Consider the following 16,808-nt stretch of genomic DNA (forward strand, 5'->3'; position numbering starts at 1 on the left):
TCAGGGCCAACTTGTGTCTGCTGTGGAGTGGTGCGAATTTATTGAAACCAGGAGAGTGCCCGGTTGTAAGAGGTTATTCCTTGAAAGAAATAAATTTTGGCATTGTGTAAACAATAGTACAGCAGCCTAGAGTTAACAGACGTGCTGTTCAGTTGGTCATGAGATTCCTATCACTGAGTACCGACTGCCGTTTTGTACCAAATGGCTTTGGCCTCATGCCGACAACTGATTTCGCCTCTAGATGATGATTTTGTATTTCCGTTCCCAAGAGTACTCCCAATCGAGAAGGAGCAGATACAACCGACTTAGGCAAAGTCACGGTTTAGCTTGATGTTGTGTCTTCCAAGGTCATAGTACCATGAGCGAAAGGACTGAAAAGATGAAAGTGAGGAGATCGGTATCTTTGTGAGTTACGTACATCAAGCTTGGTCGGCAAAGAATATAACTTTGATTCCCTTCCGTTGAGTGAGGGAAACCCGGCTCTGCCCTTGCTATTACCAAAAAAGAACACAATCTTCCCGGCAGAGCCACAACAACCAAGAACTGGTTATACGAGCTTAATGTATTTTTTTGAAATAAAGAAAGGAAAAATAATCAAGTCATGGTTCAGAACGTGCTAGTTGCCAACCTGCTTGCTGCATTCCTCGCGTCCAACCTATCATCATCGTCCTCTTCAGCCTGCGTCCGCGTCCTGGCCGGTGCCATATCTCCATCAACATGGCCCTCTTCACTCAGCCCAGCCGCAATTATACTGCCCGTGGAGGCAGAAAGGCTACGGTTGACGGCGGCGTCTGAACGCCGAGGCACGCCGCTCCAGGCGTCACCCTTGGGCCCTTGGCTGGCGGCCATGCTGACACGCCTGGGAGGTGTCGGGTGTGCCTCACGTCCGAGTCTGCTCAGACCTCCTGAAGAGTCAATGCTGCGAATATCCGGCCTGACCGTCTCGAGCAGGGCTAGCGTTCGCCTCTCGGCCTCTATCTCCCGCAATACATATTCCCTGATGCTGAGGCGCAGGTCGGCAGACGTGCGCGCGAACCACTTGCGACGTTCCTGGACGAGGTTTTGCGTTACCCTTGAGGTCTTGTGGTACAGCTGGACCTCGTTGTGCCGTGCCTCATCGAGTGCCGCGATGGCTTCGTCGACCTTCTCCCGCCGCACGTTGGAGCTTGCCCGTAACCTATCGGTTGCGTTCAATTTGCTCCTTGTCGTCTCTTGCGCCTGCAAAAATTCCCGAATAAGGATCTGACGGTTTGTGAGAGTTTCTTTCACAATAAAGGCATCAGATGAGTGGTACTGCAGCGGGTCTCCCATCGTCGTCGCCTCTGCTGTTGCCTGGGCAGCATGACAATCACCAACAGTTTGAATGACCTTCCCTAGCTTGCGATAAGCGTTGCCCAGGCCTTGGTGGAGTTCCTGCACGTGCATGCCGCCAAGCTTGACACCGAAGTCGGATTCGGCGAGGCCCAATCCTGCATGCTATGTCAGTTGATGGTCTCGCGTCTCTTTACCCTGACCAAAGCTCAGAAAAAGCCACTCACCTCTCCTGGCTTTCACAAGCTTATCAACCTTGTGCCCAGCGTCCATGGAACCTAGGTAAAATAACTTCACGATAGGCCTGGCCTCCTGAAGCTCGGGCGTGTCGTCAGGCGGCGGGGCGAACTGCTTCAAGATCTTGCGGCGCACACCTGTTGCCGGTTGCTTCTTCTTTACCATTGGGCTATAGCCAAAATCACTCTCGACAAAGAGGATCATTTCGTCATCCCTCAGTAGAACTTCGTTGCTACAAACGTAGTTAAGCCATCGCTGCATCAAAGCCTTGACCCGGGCCTCGTCTTCATCCGTCCCAGCACCAGCAGAGGTGATCGGCGGTGGAACAGCAGGCACTAAAGCGTCGGGATTGGCTGATATCAGGTGTTCCCCGAACTTGACAAACTCCGAGTGGAGGCGGCGGATGTCGCGGTATTGTGTCGTCCGGAAATTGGGCAAGTTGGTCTGGAAGATCTCAGTGTTAGTGATGTGGTATAGTCATAAATGGCTGGGATTTTACGTACATGTACATCAAACCTCAAGATAGGGTCCTTGCGGCCGGTTCGCTCTAATCCCGTTATCTTGGCTTGCAGCTTGTATAGAGGTTGTGCTGGCCGTTGGGCCTGGGGTGCCTGCTGTTCCTCAGCTCTTCCCTGCTGTTGATGTTGCTCTTGCTGGGCAACAGCATCTCCATGAGCGGCACCCTCAGTCGGAGCAGCAGCTTGATTATCTTCGTCGTGCTCTTGTTGAGATTCTCCAGCCTCGGTCCTCGATTCATCAGTCAAGGCATCCGAGGCGGCAGCTGTGCTCGCCGTGCTTGGCCTTGCAAACCCAGTGTCAGTATCCCCAAAGCCACCTTCGTCCTCTGGGACGCCCAGGCCATTGCTCGCGGCTTCAAAAGACTGGTATGTCGGGGGTGGGGCGGCGGTGGCGGCGGCGTTAAAGGTAGTGCGGTTGTGTTGCGGCGAAGTTCCCGGGGAACCCCATGGCGATGCGCCGTGTGGGTTGTCGGCCTCGTTAATGGATGAGCTATAGTCCATGGTGAAGGTTCGGGCTATTGCTAGTGGTTGTGACGAAGAAGTGTGGTTGGTGGAGGAGTTCAAAGTTGTGTGCAAATTTACGTTGCGTTGCCTGGCTTGCGAGCCGAAACCTGATCCGGTTGTCGACGCTCCAGCGTGTTGGTCAGGTCGGGATTTGCAGCCAATCACTTAGCCGTCGCAACTTTTGTTTCGTCCGGGTCAAGTCAAGTGCTAACAAGCAACCGCAATGACACACAAGTCGAAGGCCAATGCGACAAGGTCAGGAGATAATAGACCTGCTGTTGAATGCGCATTTAAGTATTCGAACTGGAAGAATGACGCCTACAAGAAAGCCAGACCGAGCTGTGAGCAAGCAAGAGACGTCCGTCCAGTTGTCTGCCTGCACTTGTCAGTCAATCTGTCAGCTGGGGCAGAGCTCCTCCCCACCATTGGAACGGAACCAAGCTCTTTCGCTCTCCTGTCTCCAGCTCCTGACATGGGGAACTGCGCACAGACCATAGACGTCAGTTCATCCCCACTCTTCAACTACAGCAAGCTCTTGATGCGGCCATTAAATTGCAGGCAATTCTTGTTGACCACTTGCATCCTGGATTACCCAGAAAGAGGCGCTGGTGTATTATAATATCCCTTTCAATGAAAGATACTCCTATATTATCTCATTCTTGAGTTTCTCGCAATTATTACCCTATTCCTTATATCAAGTAAAGCCGGGAAAATCAGTCGCGCAAGATCACAGCTCACAATGCCAGCCACATAATGAATCTCGACCCACATGTTCCGAACTTGGACCAGGGTCCTTGCGATCAAAATCTCCCAAAAGAAGCATTTGCTCAGTTCTTATTTGAATAAAAACACACCTTCCTACCCAGTCCCATACCTCTATATCGCTACGTACATTGGCTTCCCGCCTCAACTTGTCGGTTGTCACTATTCTGTAAACATATACAGAGGTTCGGACCCAAGATGTGCGACGCCTTGAAGTTGTGGTAACAGCAATGTCAACTTTGAGACTCGATGGGACATAAACTGCTCTGATTTGTATTCATATCTGTTTATTTATTTCCGATTTTCTTTCATACTACCCATAATGTGGCTGCGGACTCTCCCGGCTTGTCGCCTCAGACCTGGTCGTTGCCAATTGCCTTTATCATCATGGCGATGGCTCCAATCCAACCGACCCGCTGAGTCGTCATGTTTACCTCAAGCGGCTGCTATCCTGTCGCGGACTGATTTCGGCAGCAGATTCTACAGTAGTCCTGCCTCGTCATATTACGATGCCAAAGTAGAAGATATTCGAAATATTGGCATCATTGCACATGTTGACGCGGTATGTGTTAACTGGTATTAATGCGCCCCTGATCCTTTAACAAAAGTGAACACCAGGAGTTAATCCTGTGTTTACAAAACTGTTTGACCTCACTCAACTTGAAAGTACTGGAGCTAACATGGTGAAAGGGCAAAACCACCACTACAGAGCGAATGCTCTTCCACAGCGGTGTCACAAAACACCTCGGCAGTAAGTAGGATTACACAAGCTGCCATTTTTGGACGTATCATTGGATTGGTTTAACAGTCCTTTTAGATGTCGACAGCGGAGACACAGTCACCGACTTCCTTCCAATGGAACGTGACCGCGGAATCACCATTCAGTCCGCAGCCATTACATTTCAATGGCCGTTACCATCGGACTGCGGTCCTGGAAACCCCCCGAAGACCATCAATCTCATTGACACCCCCGGCCATCAGGACTTCCGCTTCGAGGTGGACCGATGCATGCCCGTCATCGACGGCGCCGTGTGCATCATGGACGGAGTCAAGGGCGTCGAGGCCCACACGGAGCGTGTGTGGCAGTCAGCGCATCAGTTCCGCATCCCACGCATCATGTACGTTAACAAGTTGGACCGCGACGGCGCCTCCTTCAAACGCTCCGTGTCAGAAATAGCCTCTCGCCTGAACTCCTGGCCCCTCGTTTGCCAGATCCCCTGGTGGGAGAAGGATGTTTTTGTCGGCGTGGTTGATGTCATTACCCGCACGGGAATCAGGTGGAAGTCTGGCGGTTCCAAGGCTTCCTACAACACCGAAAACTTGAAGAAGTTGCTGGCCGAAACGAACCCGGATCTCTTGACACAGCTGGATGAGGCGCATCTCGCGCTGGTGGATATCCTATGTGAGCATGACGAGCGGCTTCTAGAGGGTGATCTGGACAACATCACCCCTGAGGTCATGAAGAGGACCATACGTGAACTCATCAGCGATGGCAGCGGCAAGCTGGTGCCTGTGTTTGCAGGTTCCAGTCTGCGCAACATCGGCATCGACCCCCTGCTAGATGCCGTCGTAGACTATCTACCCAACGCCAACGAGCGACCCCCGGTAGAAGTTTCGCTGGACGGCGTTCGCTCGACCCTTGAGAATGTCATCGAATCCAGCGCCAAGGCGCAGCCAGCCGGAAAGAAGAAGCAGTTAGGCAACAAAAAAGGCACAGTAACAGCTGTCGCGTCCGTCTTCAAGGTGGCGGCCGATTTCAACAGGAATGACATGTCGCGGGGCATGCTGTCCTTCGTGCGCGTCTATCATGGCACGCTTCCCGCAGACGGCGAGGTATGGAACTCTAACCGTCACAAGCGGGAGAGGGCACTCAGCATGCTGCAGATCTCTGCCAACAAGACACAGCTCATTCCCCATCTATCAACAGGACAGATCGGCGCACTCAAGGGTCTCAAGGACGCTAAGACGGGTGACACGCTGATACTTGTCAACGGGGGTTTCCGCAGTGCCTCAGAAGGCCCCATGGCTAGGGTGCAGATCCGACCAGCCGAGATCCCTAACCCGGTGGCCTTCATCACCATGGCACCGGCGGCCCGTGGCAACATCAAAGACCTCGAGACAGCACTCGAGCGGCTCTCTCGTGAGGACCCAAGCTTGCGATATAGCTACAACGAACGCGATGAAGTGTTCATCCTCTCAGGTATGGGCAAGCTGCACTTGGAAGTTCTGCTCGACCGCCTGAAGAACGTATACCGTGTCGAAGCAACAATCTTTGGCATCGAGGTCGAATACAAAGAATGCCTGCTGGAGCCCTTGGCACCCAACCGCTACGTGTTCGACCAAGTGGTCGGAGGCAAGGCCGGCAAGGCAGCTTGCACCGTCACGTTGCAGCCACTCCCAGACCAAGAGAACAAGAAATCGGCACGCGCCATGTCCAAGGACACGGTGCGGGCGGACGAGAACAACCTGATCGAGATTAAGATCAAAAAGAACGACTACGGCACCTTCCCCGAAGGCTTCGACTACGAGCGCACGCGGCACGAGCTCCTCAACGGCGCCAGCGCCGCGCTCCGCATGGGCCCGCGGCTGCGGCGGCCGGTGCACGGCACGCTGGTGACCATCGACTACAACCCGTCGACCGACTACTTTGGGCCCAACACGCCGCCGTCGCACAACGTCAAGGCGGCCTACAGCGCCGTCAAGACCAGCCTCAAGGACGCGCAGTCCAGGTCCCAGGTCGGCATCCTCGAGCCCGTCATGAAGGTGTCCATCATCTGCCCCGAGGGCGCCGCCGAGGCCGTGCAGAAGGACATTGGCGGCGCGCGCGGCGGCGTCGTCTACGCCGTCGTCGACCGCAACGAGAGGTACGACGAGGCAGGCGGCGGCGTCGACCCCGCCGACAGGATCAACCTCGACGACGTCTACGTGCCCCGCGACCCTTACGACACCATCCAGTCGCTGCGCGATCCAAAGAAGGGCCTGGTGCGGCAGCTGGAGATCAAGGCCAGGATTCCCTTTGCCGAGATGCTCAACTATGACCAGCTGCTTCGGGGCAAGACCGGCGGTAGGCATTCTCTGGATATGGAGCTTGACACCTTTGAGCGTGTTGTCGGTCCTCGTGAGAAGGCTATCGGATGAAAGGGGAGAGAGTTAAGGAGATCGGGGGTACAATAGTTCAAAGACTAGACCAAAATATGTATTATTACTGTGATCAATCTAAAGCGGATCTGTCACTCTACAAGCTTGGGCTATAACCCCAATGTCATATAAGGGATAGAAGGCGAGACCTGTGAAAAGGTATCATATCAGAATTGTCTCCTTATCTTTGCCTACTTCTGTGAACTATTCAACACTACTACGGGCTATTCCCCGCCCTCATTTTGTCCCATTTTCGCCATCGTGAGCCCGAGGGGAAGCTCAAGGAAGCGGCTGCTGTAGCACAATTCTCCTCCCAGCCAGTCAATGCCAAGTAACCTTTAGGGGTTAGGTAGATTTTACTCATGATGTCCGTAAGGCTGACGCTCCATGACTCTCGCTTGCGTAACTTCATTGATAGTTCATGCTGTTCCCATTGCTTCTGCAGCATTCTTGATTGCCAAAGTAAGTAAAAAAAAATTCTATTACGTGTCGCTCCAAAATGAAAATATCGTCAAACTCCATTACCATCATTCACCACATCCACGCCGGAAGGTTAGATAGCTGCTAGTGTGTCACCTCGATGTACTGCTCACGACATGATATCGCCGGCGGTAGACAATTGTTGCTGGATCCCAAGTAATGAAGAGTTGTCACCCTTGCGTGGCTTGGCCAGCTCAACCACATGGAACTTCTTTCCAACGTCCCTCAGCTCGTTGACACTTTGCAAGACGTCGTTGAGAAGTGAGACGATCTGTACGTCGTTTGCCTCGCTCAGCATGTCTTGCCGGAACGCTTCCGTCGATGAAGGAATTAGTAGAGGGATGCGGTTGACCAATGCCTGGATCGATCGGAGCAACACTGGAGACGGGGCTGTGGCGCCACTGGTTTGTTCCGAGACATCCGGAGCTGATCCACTCTGGTCCCTGGATAGATACGATGGAGGTAGTCCCTCCAGATACTTTTTGATGAGTTGGATCCGCGCAGAAAGCATCCTGATAGCGTTCGCCTTGGCCGTGAGGGTCGAAACAAGCTCCTCGTCTTCGCGAGATAAGACGACAGGCTCAGCGGCGCCTGGTTCCTCCTCCTCCTCTTCTTTGGAAACCGCCCTTCGCTTGCCTTTGGTATCGACCTGAACTGATGAGACTGACGACTTCTTTCGGTTCGCGGGGTCGTCAACCACAGTCGCTGTTCCAGCATTTGCGCCGCCGCGGGCGACGAAGGCCATGCTGATCATCTCATCCTCGGCCGTCTCTACAGAGTAAGGAAGCTCGCGAAACCTGGGCCTCAATGAGTTCTCGGCAGACTCGTTTCCGCTGTCCTTCATCTCCTCATCGCCACCGATGGACTGGTTCTGCCTCTGATCATCGGATTCGAGGACTGTCTCGTATATTGTGACGGGTAATTTGCTGCCAGCAGCCGCAGCGATGTCTTCAGGGTGGAGAGCCAGTAGGGCGGCAGACTCATTAATAGCTAGGATTTGGTTGTGCAGCTGTAGAAGTCGTTGGTCGGGACCGGCGCGGGGGAGTAAGGTGAACCAGCCGACGAGGTCTAGGTTCCGATCTTTATGGACAAGTTTCACTGGAGAGTAAGGGTATCAAGTCAGCAACAAGAAACCCTCACAAAACAGGATTGCCAGGCACTTACTTTGGTCTAGCCTGTTGGTGAACCAATCCTGGTCTAGAGAGAGATCGCCGTTGGGAAGAGACTGCGTCAAGCACTCAAAAGCATGTTCCATTGTGATTTTGGTTCCATTTTGCTGGCCTAGAATCGCTCCGACTATGGGACATGTCTGTCCTCGGAGTGTGTGCCTTGTTATGTAGTCGGAAACGGTGAGAAGCACGAGAGGATGCAGGCCGACATGGAGCTCCGAGTCGGACTTTTGTGTTGATATCAGAGGGTTGGTCTCCATTTCTGAGGCCATTGTGCCCTTCGTTGTGAGATGTAACACGCCCTTACGCCGGGCAGAGGCTGATTAAGAAAAGCTTGCCGTTTGTGATATGCGTTCTTATTTCTGTGCCAAGCTTCTAACTTATATTCGCAGGCACTCGGTGGACACGGAGGCTATAGCGCGGCAGTGTGGGATTTCAATGTGGTATGTGTTTTGGAAGCTGTGGCGGGCGCAAACACGTTGGAATTGCAAGCAGATGCTTCCAGTTGATTGATGGGGTTGATCGTCATGAACAGCTTGGTGAGCTCCGCGCAGCCCCGCGTTCTTGATGAGGCAAAGTGGAGACTAGCTCTCGTAGAGCGGGGCCTGGCCCTGTGTGAAAGCGGCAGTGGACCAACGTTACCACGTCGCTGCCTGCCTGGCCGTTTTCCCCTGGTCTCAATTCCAGATGGTTAAAGAAACCTTTCTTTATACCTACATGTTCAACACCTGGGTAGAAAAGTTTGCAAAAAGACTTAGCAAGGTAAAAAGCCTCATACTTTTTTTACGGGGCAGAAATTCGTAACACGAGAATGAGTGAAATTTTAGACGTTGGGGTTCAATCTTTTCATTACACCGTTGGTCTAGTCCCAGATAGCCAGATCGGCCTGTCCAAGCACTCAGTCACACCAACGAGATTTTGCAAAGGCTAGTTCCCAGGGAATATGTAAGGCTATAGCTTTCATTGCACCAATTTCGACTTTTTCTTCACCAGTCAAGAGCCAAGGTACCCCTTTTTAACTTTTGAGACCAAGGTATTGGTGTAGGGGGAAAGTCCCATCATATAGCCTTGTTTCCGAGTCTTGAGTTGGCCTAATAAGTTCAGCCCATCGAAAGTCCACTCATCCGGAGTTGATAAATCTGGAACTATTCGTCATAATTTATTCGCTCAACCCGACGACCACGGAAGAGTGTTTACTATTATGTGGGAGCTATATATGTAGATCCTTTGATATTGCCAGTCTTGGTCGTCAATGTCTAGGCGATGAAATGGGATATAAAGGGCCTCATAAATGTATACACCGAACGCAAAGGGACTACGATATCCAGCTAACCTGGAAGCGCTGAGGCTTAATGATGAATGTGAATACCAAAGAAACAGTCAAAGACAATGTCAACTATTACAAAGATTTTGATGTTGGTCAAACCATAATAGAAATGCAAAGCATGTTCCATCTTCAACAGTGAAAGAGAAGAGGCACAGTACTCCCAAACTGATCTCTCGGCAGGTGCCAGGGTGCTGATGGTTTATGCATGGTCTCAATGAGGTGCAATTAATTTGTGAATAGACCACAGGTAGGCCCCAGAAAACCTGGTCCCGGTGTGCGGGGGTTGTAACAGGGTCCGTGTAGTAGCCGCAGCCGAGGCCGGCTCGGGCAGGCTTACGCTGAGGCCTACAGTAGTGCGGGTTGGACTAATAAGCACAAGCGTGCAACCGTTGTGCCAATTCCAATGCAACTCAAGCCATATTCGGATAATTCTATTTAGCATATATGTAGGCTTGCTATTACTATCGGGAATGGCGGTTTCACCGAAGCTCTCTATTGACAAAAAGCAAAACAAGGCCCTGGGCGGAGAAGCGGCTCACCAGCCTGGTGGGTATGTCACAATTTAATGGACACATCCTCCTCCAGTGGAAAATGATTCAAAAATAGGAAACTGCGATTCAATGACCCCCGGCAGCCACCCCATCACGGTCAGGGCTTGACCGCCAGCAACTGCCACAAGCTCCACTCTGGACCCCAGGCCCGGGTCAAGGATGACGTTTGAAGGTAAGGATCGCGCGGAGCCAGGGCAGCAAGCAGGAGGAATGAGAAAGAAGAAAAAAAAAAAGAAAGAGGAAAAATCTTTACCGTCTTTCCTCACCTTTGTCTCAGCCTTCGTGGTACACATACATTGCCATGAATGTCATCTGATTCATGGTTCCTTAACAATTTCTCCTATGTTTCTTTTCCCCCCCAAAATACCAGAGTACTACTAATTCAAAGACTGTCTTGATTGTGTCTTGAGAACTTGAACTACATACGACGTAACGAATAAACGAGGTCACCCTGGCTACGGTAACTTGGTGTTCACTTTACGACTAAAGACGGAAGTCATTCATTCACTCGTTCAGCGTCCCTTCCTCAAAAGAGCATCACATCTCCCTTCCCACAGATACCCCAGCTATCACCATCATCAGGTTGTCCAACACATGAACCCTTTGGTCTAAGCTACCACCGAAAAAAAGCCATGTGCGAGGGTACGATCACCACCCTAAGATGCGACCACAAGCTCGTCCACTTCTCGCGCCGATGTGAGCAGAGCTGTATGGAACCCCTCGAGGCTCCTCCAGGTTCGGAACTTCAACTCTCGCTGGACGACACGTGCTCACGGTGCCACATCTGGCACAGCACAGAAACCATCAATGCCCACTATGACCGCCAGCGCGACGAGCTCACCAAGCAGTATCGCCTCGCTGAGCCAACCTCCAACGAAGCACGCGCGCTGGTGCGTCTCATCGGCCGCCTGCATACTCAGCAGGTCGAGGCCCTCTCCCGCGCCACTCGCAGTGGCTTGCGCCATGGTGCACTGGATGTCAAGTGGCCTGGGAAGACCGAGGAAGAGTAAGTCCAAGATGACCAAACGGCGACCTTTTTCACATGTTCAACTGAAGACAACACCCCATCAAAAATGACCCCTGGACTGTGTTACTCCAAGAATGCATTACTTACCCAAGTCCCATCACGCAAAGATGGGCCTTTGTGTCCGGTGCCTGCCTTGGTGACCAGATAGTATGGAGCAGTGGCAACTCTCACATGGCACGAAATCTTGACTGTCGTTGATACAACCCGTGAGCAGAAAAGAAAAAGCGTAGTTACTAACATTGAACCGCAACTGAACTCTCACAGACCATTTGTGCCTCGCAGAAAGTCAATAGTCTATGGAAGGAATATGTTTGTCACCGTAAAATGGACTTCGGACGGTGAAACCGACTAGGACCGGCCGCTTGGAGAGACCAGCATAACCTACCTAACCACAACTGCAATTGCGGAAGATTCAAAATATGACCGCAGCTTGAAAATCCACCATGGCTTGGTTTCAAAGCTGCCATGCCTTGCCGAAACCTATCCACTTGCCGCATCGCAGGTTGTTCATCGATACTCGACGATATATTCCGAAATGAGTTTAGGCTCAAGCAGCACAGCCTGACGCAAGATCAACTATCAACCCACTAATATGGACTTCCATCCAGGGCTCTGTCTTCGGATGTCATTATCAGGCACTACCGTAAAGGCATCGGAGTCGATTCAGAGGATGGGAATAATGAAATCATTCTACAAGAATACATAGAGAGCGCCGCAAGGCATTATACCATATGAAATACCATACAAAATTTTTCTCGTACTATAAATTACCAAGACGATAGATATCCCCGAGACAATGCCATTTACCCCCCGTTTTCCTTGCCAAAAAGAAATCCCGTATTATATTCCCTCAACACCTTAAAACGCTGAACCATATCAAAAAGAATACATGGCCAGAAGCCCAGCTCCTCCACCGACCAAGCGGAAACACATGTTAGATACTTAGGCTCCGTCGGTTTTTGCTAAAGTGTACCGCCTCGTTGTCGTCCCTTCCTTCGGAATAAATTCTATCCAGATCCGTCGACAAGTAGCTTATGTCAGAACCAGCAGCGATCGGGGGCAGCCGGGGCATGTTTGCGTAGTGCCAATCCCTCCCGTTCTGCCACCTTCCTCTCCGGGTCGACCTCCGGCTCAGCAGTCGCATGGGGCCCGGCGGCGATACCATCGACGGCAGCCTCGGCGGGCGCTCTCTCATCTTCTTCTTGAGCCAACGCGGCGCCAATTTCTCCCACATGAAGTCGCGCGAGACCTTGGTCGTCCCAAAGACCACAAACAGGAGGAGCCCGGCCGTGGCTCCGGGGATGAAGAGGTAAAAGTCGAGCTTTGCATTGTCGCTGCTCAGGTCTGCTTCCATTTTTCTGTGGGTCTTGGCGAGGCGGGCTGCCCAGGTGGTTTGGAACATGATGGTAAGGAACTCGAATGCGCTGCGCGATGATGGATCAGGAGTCAGCAAAAAAAGTTTGTGCATCAAAAACGATAGCTTACAGTTTTCGTGTGTTTGTAATGCAGTCTTACCCCGAAGCCAAGAATGCTATGCTGAAGCGGACCACGAGCCAGCGGTCATATGTGCTTTGCTTTTGCACAATCTGCTCCAGTTTGATGAGATCATCTTGTGTCGAGTTGCTGGATAGGCCGGCATATCCGACGCGCCAGTCCTGGGAAAAGACCCTGGTGTGTATATATTTGACAAGGATGATTGCCAGTAACACCGCGCCGAGGGAGAGACTTGTCGCCACTGCGAGAGGCGTGTAAGCCAGCTGAAAGTGCTGGAGAAAATGTGCGTTCGGGAGGGCACAATTACTTACTGATAATACTGGAGATCAAGTAAAATACCACCTTCTGGTGCTGGATGCTAGGGGTCCGGAGGAGGCCTATCTGGATCGCTGGAAGTATCAAGGCATTGGCTTTAGCCACCAAAGAGCCTTTTCTCGGCTGCATTCTGGTCCAGCTGACTTTGAAGACGGACCGCGTCAACTCTGCCGCCCTGTTCAAATCTGTTAGCTACACTAAGGTATACTTTTATTGACACTGTCGTGATAGTGACTTACCAACAAAGAAGCAAAATTGCTTCGGCATTATAACAATAAAATTCTTGTTTGATGGTTAGTAACTTGGGGATTTAGGGTATGTCAAGGCCGGCTGCTTTGATGCTTACGAATATAGAATAAAATTAGGTCGAAGCCTTGCGTAGAACCCGACACAGAAAGTTCTGGGTTTCCGGCCTTTCTTTCCTCTCGGATAAACTGTGCGATTTTAATATCTCGCCAATTAATGATAGTATGCACCTGCTGTATTATGGAGGCGATGCTGGAGACCCCGGTCGTGACGGACATGATGATGATATCTTTTGAAGCGATATAACAAGGTCAGTGACCAGTCCTCTTCCTCGCGTTCATGAAGCAGAGGAGGGGCTTTCCTCTAGAAACTGGTTCCTAACTTACAGCTCATCCTCTCATGCTGGATCCACATCAACAAGAACATCCCTATACTACAGCAGAGGCAGATGAGGGTGTATATGAGGATGAAGGCGGCGGCGCCGAGCGCCTCTGGAGGACATTGGACGGTCATCGCACAGTCCGGCTGAGGCGCATCACATCATGCTTTTTTTCTTCTTCGTAGATATTGGTTTTGTAGCGTCCCAAAGTTGCGGCGTACCGGCTTCAGTGAATATGTGAGAGAGTGGATATGAAGCATTGTAAAAGGAGGGGAGGCGGGAAAAGAAATGGGATGCGAGGAGTTTGTTCCCGTTCATCAAAAAGTGGCACAAGGTCTCTCGTGGCTCCACAGCTCGTGATATTCTTAGTTACAATACCTTGGGTAGGTATTGTAGCAAAATGGAGCCCTGCCCCCAACAGAGCTTGCAAAGTGCGATTCAATGCGATCGTAAGCTCGATACGAAATAGGAATCTGTTAGCCCAACCCTCTGGGAAGCGTGGGGTGGCGGATGTCATCTTGGCGCAGCGCTTGCATGATCTTCAGCGGTGGGGACGACCGATTCATACAACCATACACTCTTGGTGTGTCGCTTATACTAGAACGAAATGCTTCGCCTCAAAAGGCGGTAGCGCGTAGCAACCCTGACAGGAGATCAGTATTAAAATCGATTCTCCCTACTAGGGTTGCCCTTGCTGTAACGACGATTTCCCCCGTCTCCGGGACTTGATGAAGATGAAAGCGGGTGATCAACTGCCTCTGGTGTAGTATTTGGAGTCCCTTTTGTGGAAGAGAATTAAAATCGGTTCCTATACATAGAATATAAAGTAGTGGAGGAGAGATCAGCAGTAACGCTGTTGACAAGTTGACAGTGCCCGGGAATATCTTTTTTTTTCTTTTTTTCTTGTCTTTTTTTGTCTTTTTTTTTTTTGGTCACACCAGTCATGCGCCTACCAACCAAGAAAAGTGCTGCTGTTTTTGAACCGCATGATTAACCCGACCGAACACCCTTTGCAGAAAAGAACAAGCAAGAAAATAGCAGGGGATTGCCCTAATCCGGAGAATTAGCCACCGGATTCAACCGTGTAAGCTTCTGAGGGAGTTCCCCCTGTCTCGCATTATTCACTTTCGATGGGTCGAGAGAACAAGGTTTCGTTTTCCATAGCAGGCAGAATTGAGGATAGGGTGAAACAGAAGGAATCTTTTTGGGTGTAGCAACAGCCCATCGGTACCTAGGTAGGTAAGGTAGGTAAGGTAGGTACCAGACTTTTCGGAAGCGGCGGAAAGTTTATAGATCGAAGAAAGAGACAAGAAGAGGAAAAAATAGGTACAGTTTCCATGGAAGGCACTGTCGAAAAACTTGGACAGAGAATCAACAAAAGTAAATTGTTACTTTTTCAGCATCTCAACTATCAAGTAGCCAAGATTGGATTCCTGACAAACGAGTAACCTGGCTAGCGGGAGATAGTTGGAGTAACATTCAACCAGTTTTGGTGGTGTCAATTGAGGAACTGACTGGCCTGATTGAGGATACCCTACGGATGAGAGAGGTTGAGATCAAGGCATCCTGGGAGCGTTTGTGAAATTCATTTACCTGAGACGCATGGGTACGGTACATGCTTTTTACCTCACGTGATACCGCTTAACGACGATCCACTCTCGTGTCGACAGCCCCTCATTCCACGCGTGTTTGCTGCACGCGTCAGAATAATTCAATGAAGCCATTTCCCCCAACGAAATGAGTAAAGGGTATAGGGCGATATTGTCTTGGTTTGTGTATTTCACTCGCGCTCTCGGCCAAATAAACCTCCCCAATAATTTTAATGATAATCATTCGGCAACTGTTACACTACTATAAACCTCAATCAATATGGACTGGGAACCTCCTTTGCCCGCCGACTGGACGAACCTGCACCGAGGTTTTCTCCAGGCCATGATGGCTCGGGGAAGTATGACGCTGGAAGAGGCGCAGCCCATATTGTCTTCTCTCCGTAATGCCGAGAAAAGCGTTGGGGCGGCCGGCATAAGCATGGATGAGATTGGGATTGAGGATTTAGAGGCCGTTTTGAGCATGATCCGCGAAGCAATATCACCTCTAGACTACGATATCAAGAAGCACCGGCACCAGACCACAAAGGAGGAAGTCTGGGCATTCATCAACATTAATAGCGACCCATCCACTCAGCTCGCAACAACACATACGGCTGATGAGATGTCGTTCATCAAGAGGTTACTGGACGCCATCTTTGATACATACAACAAGCCAAGGATAGAACTCATGTGCATTACGGCAGACCAAGCACGGAAGCTTTCGAGACCAGCCAGGGTCAGGGAAAGCCTGGGGGTCAATGGGGAGTCTGCCGCTTCGCAACCGGCTACAGATAAAGGCCTCAAGCACAGCGAGGTCGATGCTTTGATGGTGTCGCTGACAGAAGAGGGCTGGTTGGAGAAGAGCGCAGCCGGATTCTACAGCCTGGCACCGCGCGCGCTGCTGGAGCTCTGGTCGTGGATGGTGGACTCATACAACGATCCGGACGTCGAACCGGGCGAGTGGCAACGAATCAAACACTGCGAGGCCTGCAAGGATGTCGTGACTGTCGGTCAGCGATGTTCAAATCTCGACTGCGCCGTCAGGTTGCATGACATCTGCCAGGAAGCGTTTTGGAGGGCGAGGAGAGATAAGCAGTGCCCCAGGTGCGAAACGCAATGGGAAGGAAACTATTTCGTGGGGGAGAGGGCCATCACGGCGACGGCAGCTTATCAAAGAGCTAGGCAAAATGGCCGGGGCAGGCCTAGTGAAGTAGTTAGCTCTGTCATGGCCGAGGCCGAACTGGATGATGAGGAAGAATGAGCAACCATGCCTTCTGTTTCTTTCAATACAGAGCAAGGCCCTCCTGTTCCAAAGTTTCTAGCTGTCGTCAACAAGCAAGTTAATAATATCTCATGAACGCAAAAATCCCATAAGAAATGCAAATCAATGCAGACATAACTTTCAAGCCCTCTGATGGTTAAACTCCCATAGAAGCTTTGCTTGGGCCAAAAATAATTATCTTTACAGCTGATGAATAACTTTTTCTCAGCGAGTCATTCTCAGGGCTTTTATCAGCCGGGAAAGCACGATGTCGAACTTGAGTTGTCGATAACGATTCAAGCCTACCTATGTGATTATGACGTTTTTAGCATACTTTGGTACTATCACATATATAGTATCAGGTGATTGAATATGTAGGTAAAAATAAGGCTTGGGGTTCTAGGTATAGGTAGGTAGGTAGGTACCATAGATAGGTAGGTAGGTTATTAAAGTTTATTTTTTTTCCCCTCCTTTGATTTGTGCAGGGTAGGTAATGAATG

General features: G+C 50.9%; 6 protein-coding genes across 6 annotated transcripts; 3 read left to right on the plus strand and 3 right to left on the minus strand.

Moving 5' to 3' along the window:
* Positions 1-388: 388 nt before the first annotated feature.
* On the minus strand, positions 389-2,883 carry PgNI_04083 (uncharacterized protein). The gene is made up of 3 exons (XM_031124135.1): positions 2,052-2,883; positions 1,539-1,992; positions 389-1,469 (listed from the first exon to the last, which is right to left on the minus strand). Exons 1-3 carry the CDS (start codon positions 2,565-2,567, stop codon positions 607-609), a joined length of 1,833 nt encoding a protein of 610 aa, XP_030984895.1. The 5' UTR covers positions 2,568-2,883; the 3' UTR covers positions 389-606.
* A 570-nt stretch (positions 2,884-3,453) lies between these two features.
* Positions 3,454-6,470, plus strand: PgNI_04084 (uncharacterized protein; the record flags this gene model as incomplete). Its single annotated transcript, XM_031124136.1, has 3 exons — positions 3,454-3,894; positions 4,023-4,083; positions 4,150-6,470. The coding sequence occupies exons 1-3, from the start codon at positions 3,655-3,657 to the stop codon at positions 6,468-6,470; spliced, it is 2,622 nt and encodes an 873-aa protein (XP_030984902.1). The 5' UTR covers positions 3,454-3,654.
* A 104-nt stretch (positions 6,471-6,574) lies between these two features.
* PgNI_04085 (uncharacterized protein) lies at positions 6,575-8,609 on the minus strand. The gene is made up of 2 exons (XM_031124137.1): positions 8,115-8,609; positions 6,575-8,048 (listed from the first exon to the last, which is right to left on the minus strand). The coding sequence occupies exons 1-2, from the start codon at positions 8,389-8,391 to the stop codon at positions 7,060-7,062; spliced, it is 1,266 nt and encodes a 421-aa protein (XP_030984901.1). The 5' UTR covers positions 8,392-8,609; the 3' UTR covers positions 6,575-7,059.
* A 1,294-nt stretch (positions 8,610-9,903) lies between these two features.
* Positions 9,904-11,768, plus strand: PgNI_04086 (uncharacterized protein). Its single transcript, XM_031124138.1, has 2 exons — positions 9,904-11,003; positions 11,289-11,768. Exons 1-2 carry the CDS (start codon positions 10,630-10,632, stop codon positions 11,374-11,376), a joined length of 462 nt encoding a protein of 153 aa, XP_030984900.1. The 5' UTR covers positions 9,904-10,629; the 3' UTR covers positions 11,377-11,768.
* Positions 11,769-11,778: 10 nt separating this feature from the next.
* PgNI_04087 (uncharacterized protein) lies at positions 11,779-14,424 on the minus strand. Its single transcript, XM_031124139.1, has 6 exons — positions 13,466-14,424; positions 13,180-13,368; positions 13,073-13,115; positions 12,858-13,018; positions 12,540-12,790; positions 11,779-12,448 (listed from the first exon to the last, which is right to left on the minus strand). The coding sequence occupies exons 3-6, from the start codon at positions 13,098-13,100 to the stop codon at positions 11,959-11,961; spliced, it is 930 nt and encodes a 309-aa protein (XP_030984899.1). The 5' UTR covers positions 13,101-13,115; positions 13,180-13,368; positions 13,466-14,424; the 3' UTR covers positions 11,779-11,958.
* A 903-nt stretch (positions 14,425-15,327) lies between these two features.
* On the plus strand, positions 15,328-16,308 carry PgNI_04088 (uncharacterized protein; the record flags this gene model as incomplete). Its single annotated transcript, XM_031124140.1, has 1 exon — positions 15,328-16,308. The coding sequence occupies one exon, from the start codon at positions 15,328-15,330 to the stop codon at positions 16,306-16,308; it is 981 nt and encodes a 326-aa protein (XP_030984894.1).
* Positions 16,309-16,808: the final 500 nt, after the last annotated feature.

Source organism: Pyricularia grisea, assembly GCF_004355905.1.
Source record: "Pyricularia grisea strain NI907 chromosome Unknown Pyricularia_grisea_NI907_Scaffold_2, whole genome shotgun sequence".
In the NCBI taxonomy this organism is placed as follows: domain Eukaryota; kingdom Fungi; phylum Ascomycota; class Sordariomycetes; order Magnaporthales; family Pyriculariaceae; genus Pyricularia; species Pyricularia grisea.

What these genes read in the sequence shown, in the direction of transcription:
- PgNI_04083 (XM_031124135.1), bottom strand. Translation starts at nt 2,567, where the DNA reads ATGGACTATAGCTCATCCATTAACGAGGCCGACAACCCACACGGCGCA. An exon ending in TCTTGAGGTTTGATGTACAT is followed by an intron (nt 1,993 to 2,051) that starts GTACGTAAAATC and finishes GAGATCTTCCAG; the next exon opens with ACCAACTTGCCCAATTTCCG. An exon ending in GCTTGTGAAAGCCAGGAGAG is followed by an intron (nt 1,470 to 1,538) that starts GTGAGTGGCTTT and finishes CATAGCATGCAG; the next exon opens with GATTGGGCCTCGCCGAATCC.
- PgNI_04085 (XM_031124137.1), bottom strand. Translation starts at nt 8,391, where the DNA reads ATGGCCTCAGAAATGGAGACCAACCCTCTGATATCAACACAAAAGTCC. An exon ending in CACCAACAGGCTAGACCAAA is followed by an intron (nt 8,049 to 8,114) that starts GTAAGTGCCTGG and finishes CTTACTCTCCAG; the next exon opens with TGAAACTTGTCCATAAAGAT.
- PgNI_04086 (XM_031124138.1), top strand. Translation starts at nt 10,630, where the DNA reads ATGTGCGAGGGTACGATCACCACCCTAAGATGCGACCACAAGCTCGTC. An exon ending in CCTGGGAAGACCGAGGAAGA is followed by an intron (nt 11,004 to 11,288) that starts GTAAGTCCAAGA and finishes GAACTCTCACAG; the next exon opens with ACCATTTGTGCCTCGCAGAA.
- PgNI_04087 (XM_031124139.1), bottom strand. Translation starts at nt 13,100, where the DNA reads ATGCCGAAGCAATTTTGCTTCTTTGTTG. An exon ending in GCAATTTTGCTTCTTTGTTG is followed by an intron (nt 13,019 to 13,072) that starts GTAAGTCACTAT and finishes TGTAGCTAACAG; the next exon opens with ATTTGAACAGGGCGGCAGAG. An exon ending in GCATCCAGCACCAGAAGGTG is followed by an intron (nt 12,791 to 12,857) that starts GTATTTTACTTG and finishes CATTTTCTCCAG; the next exon opens with CACTTTCAGCTGGCTTACAC.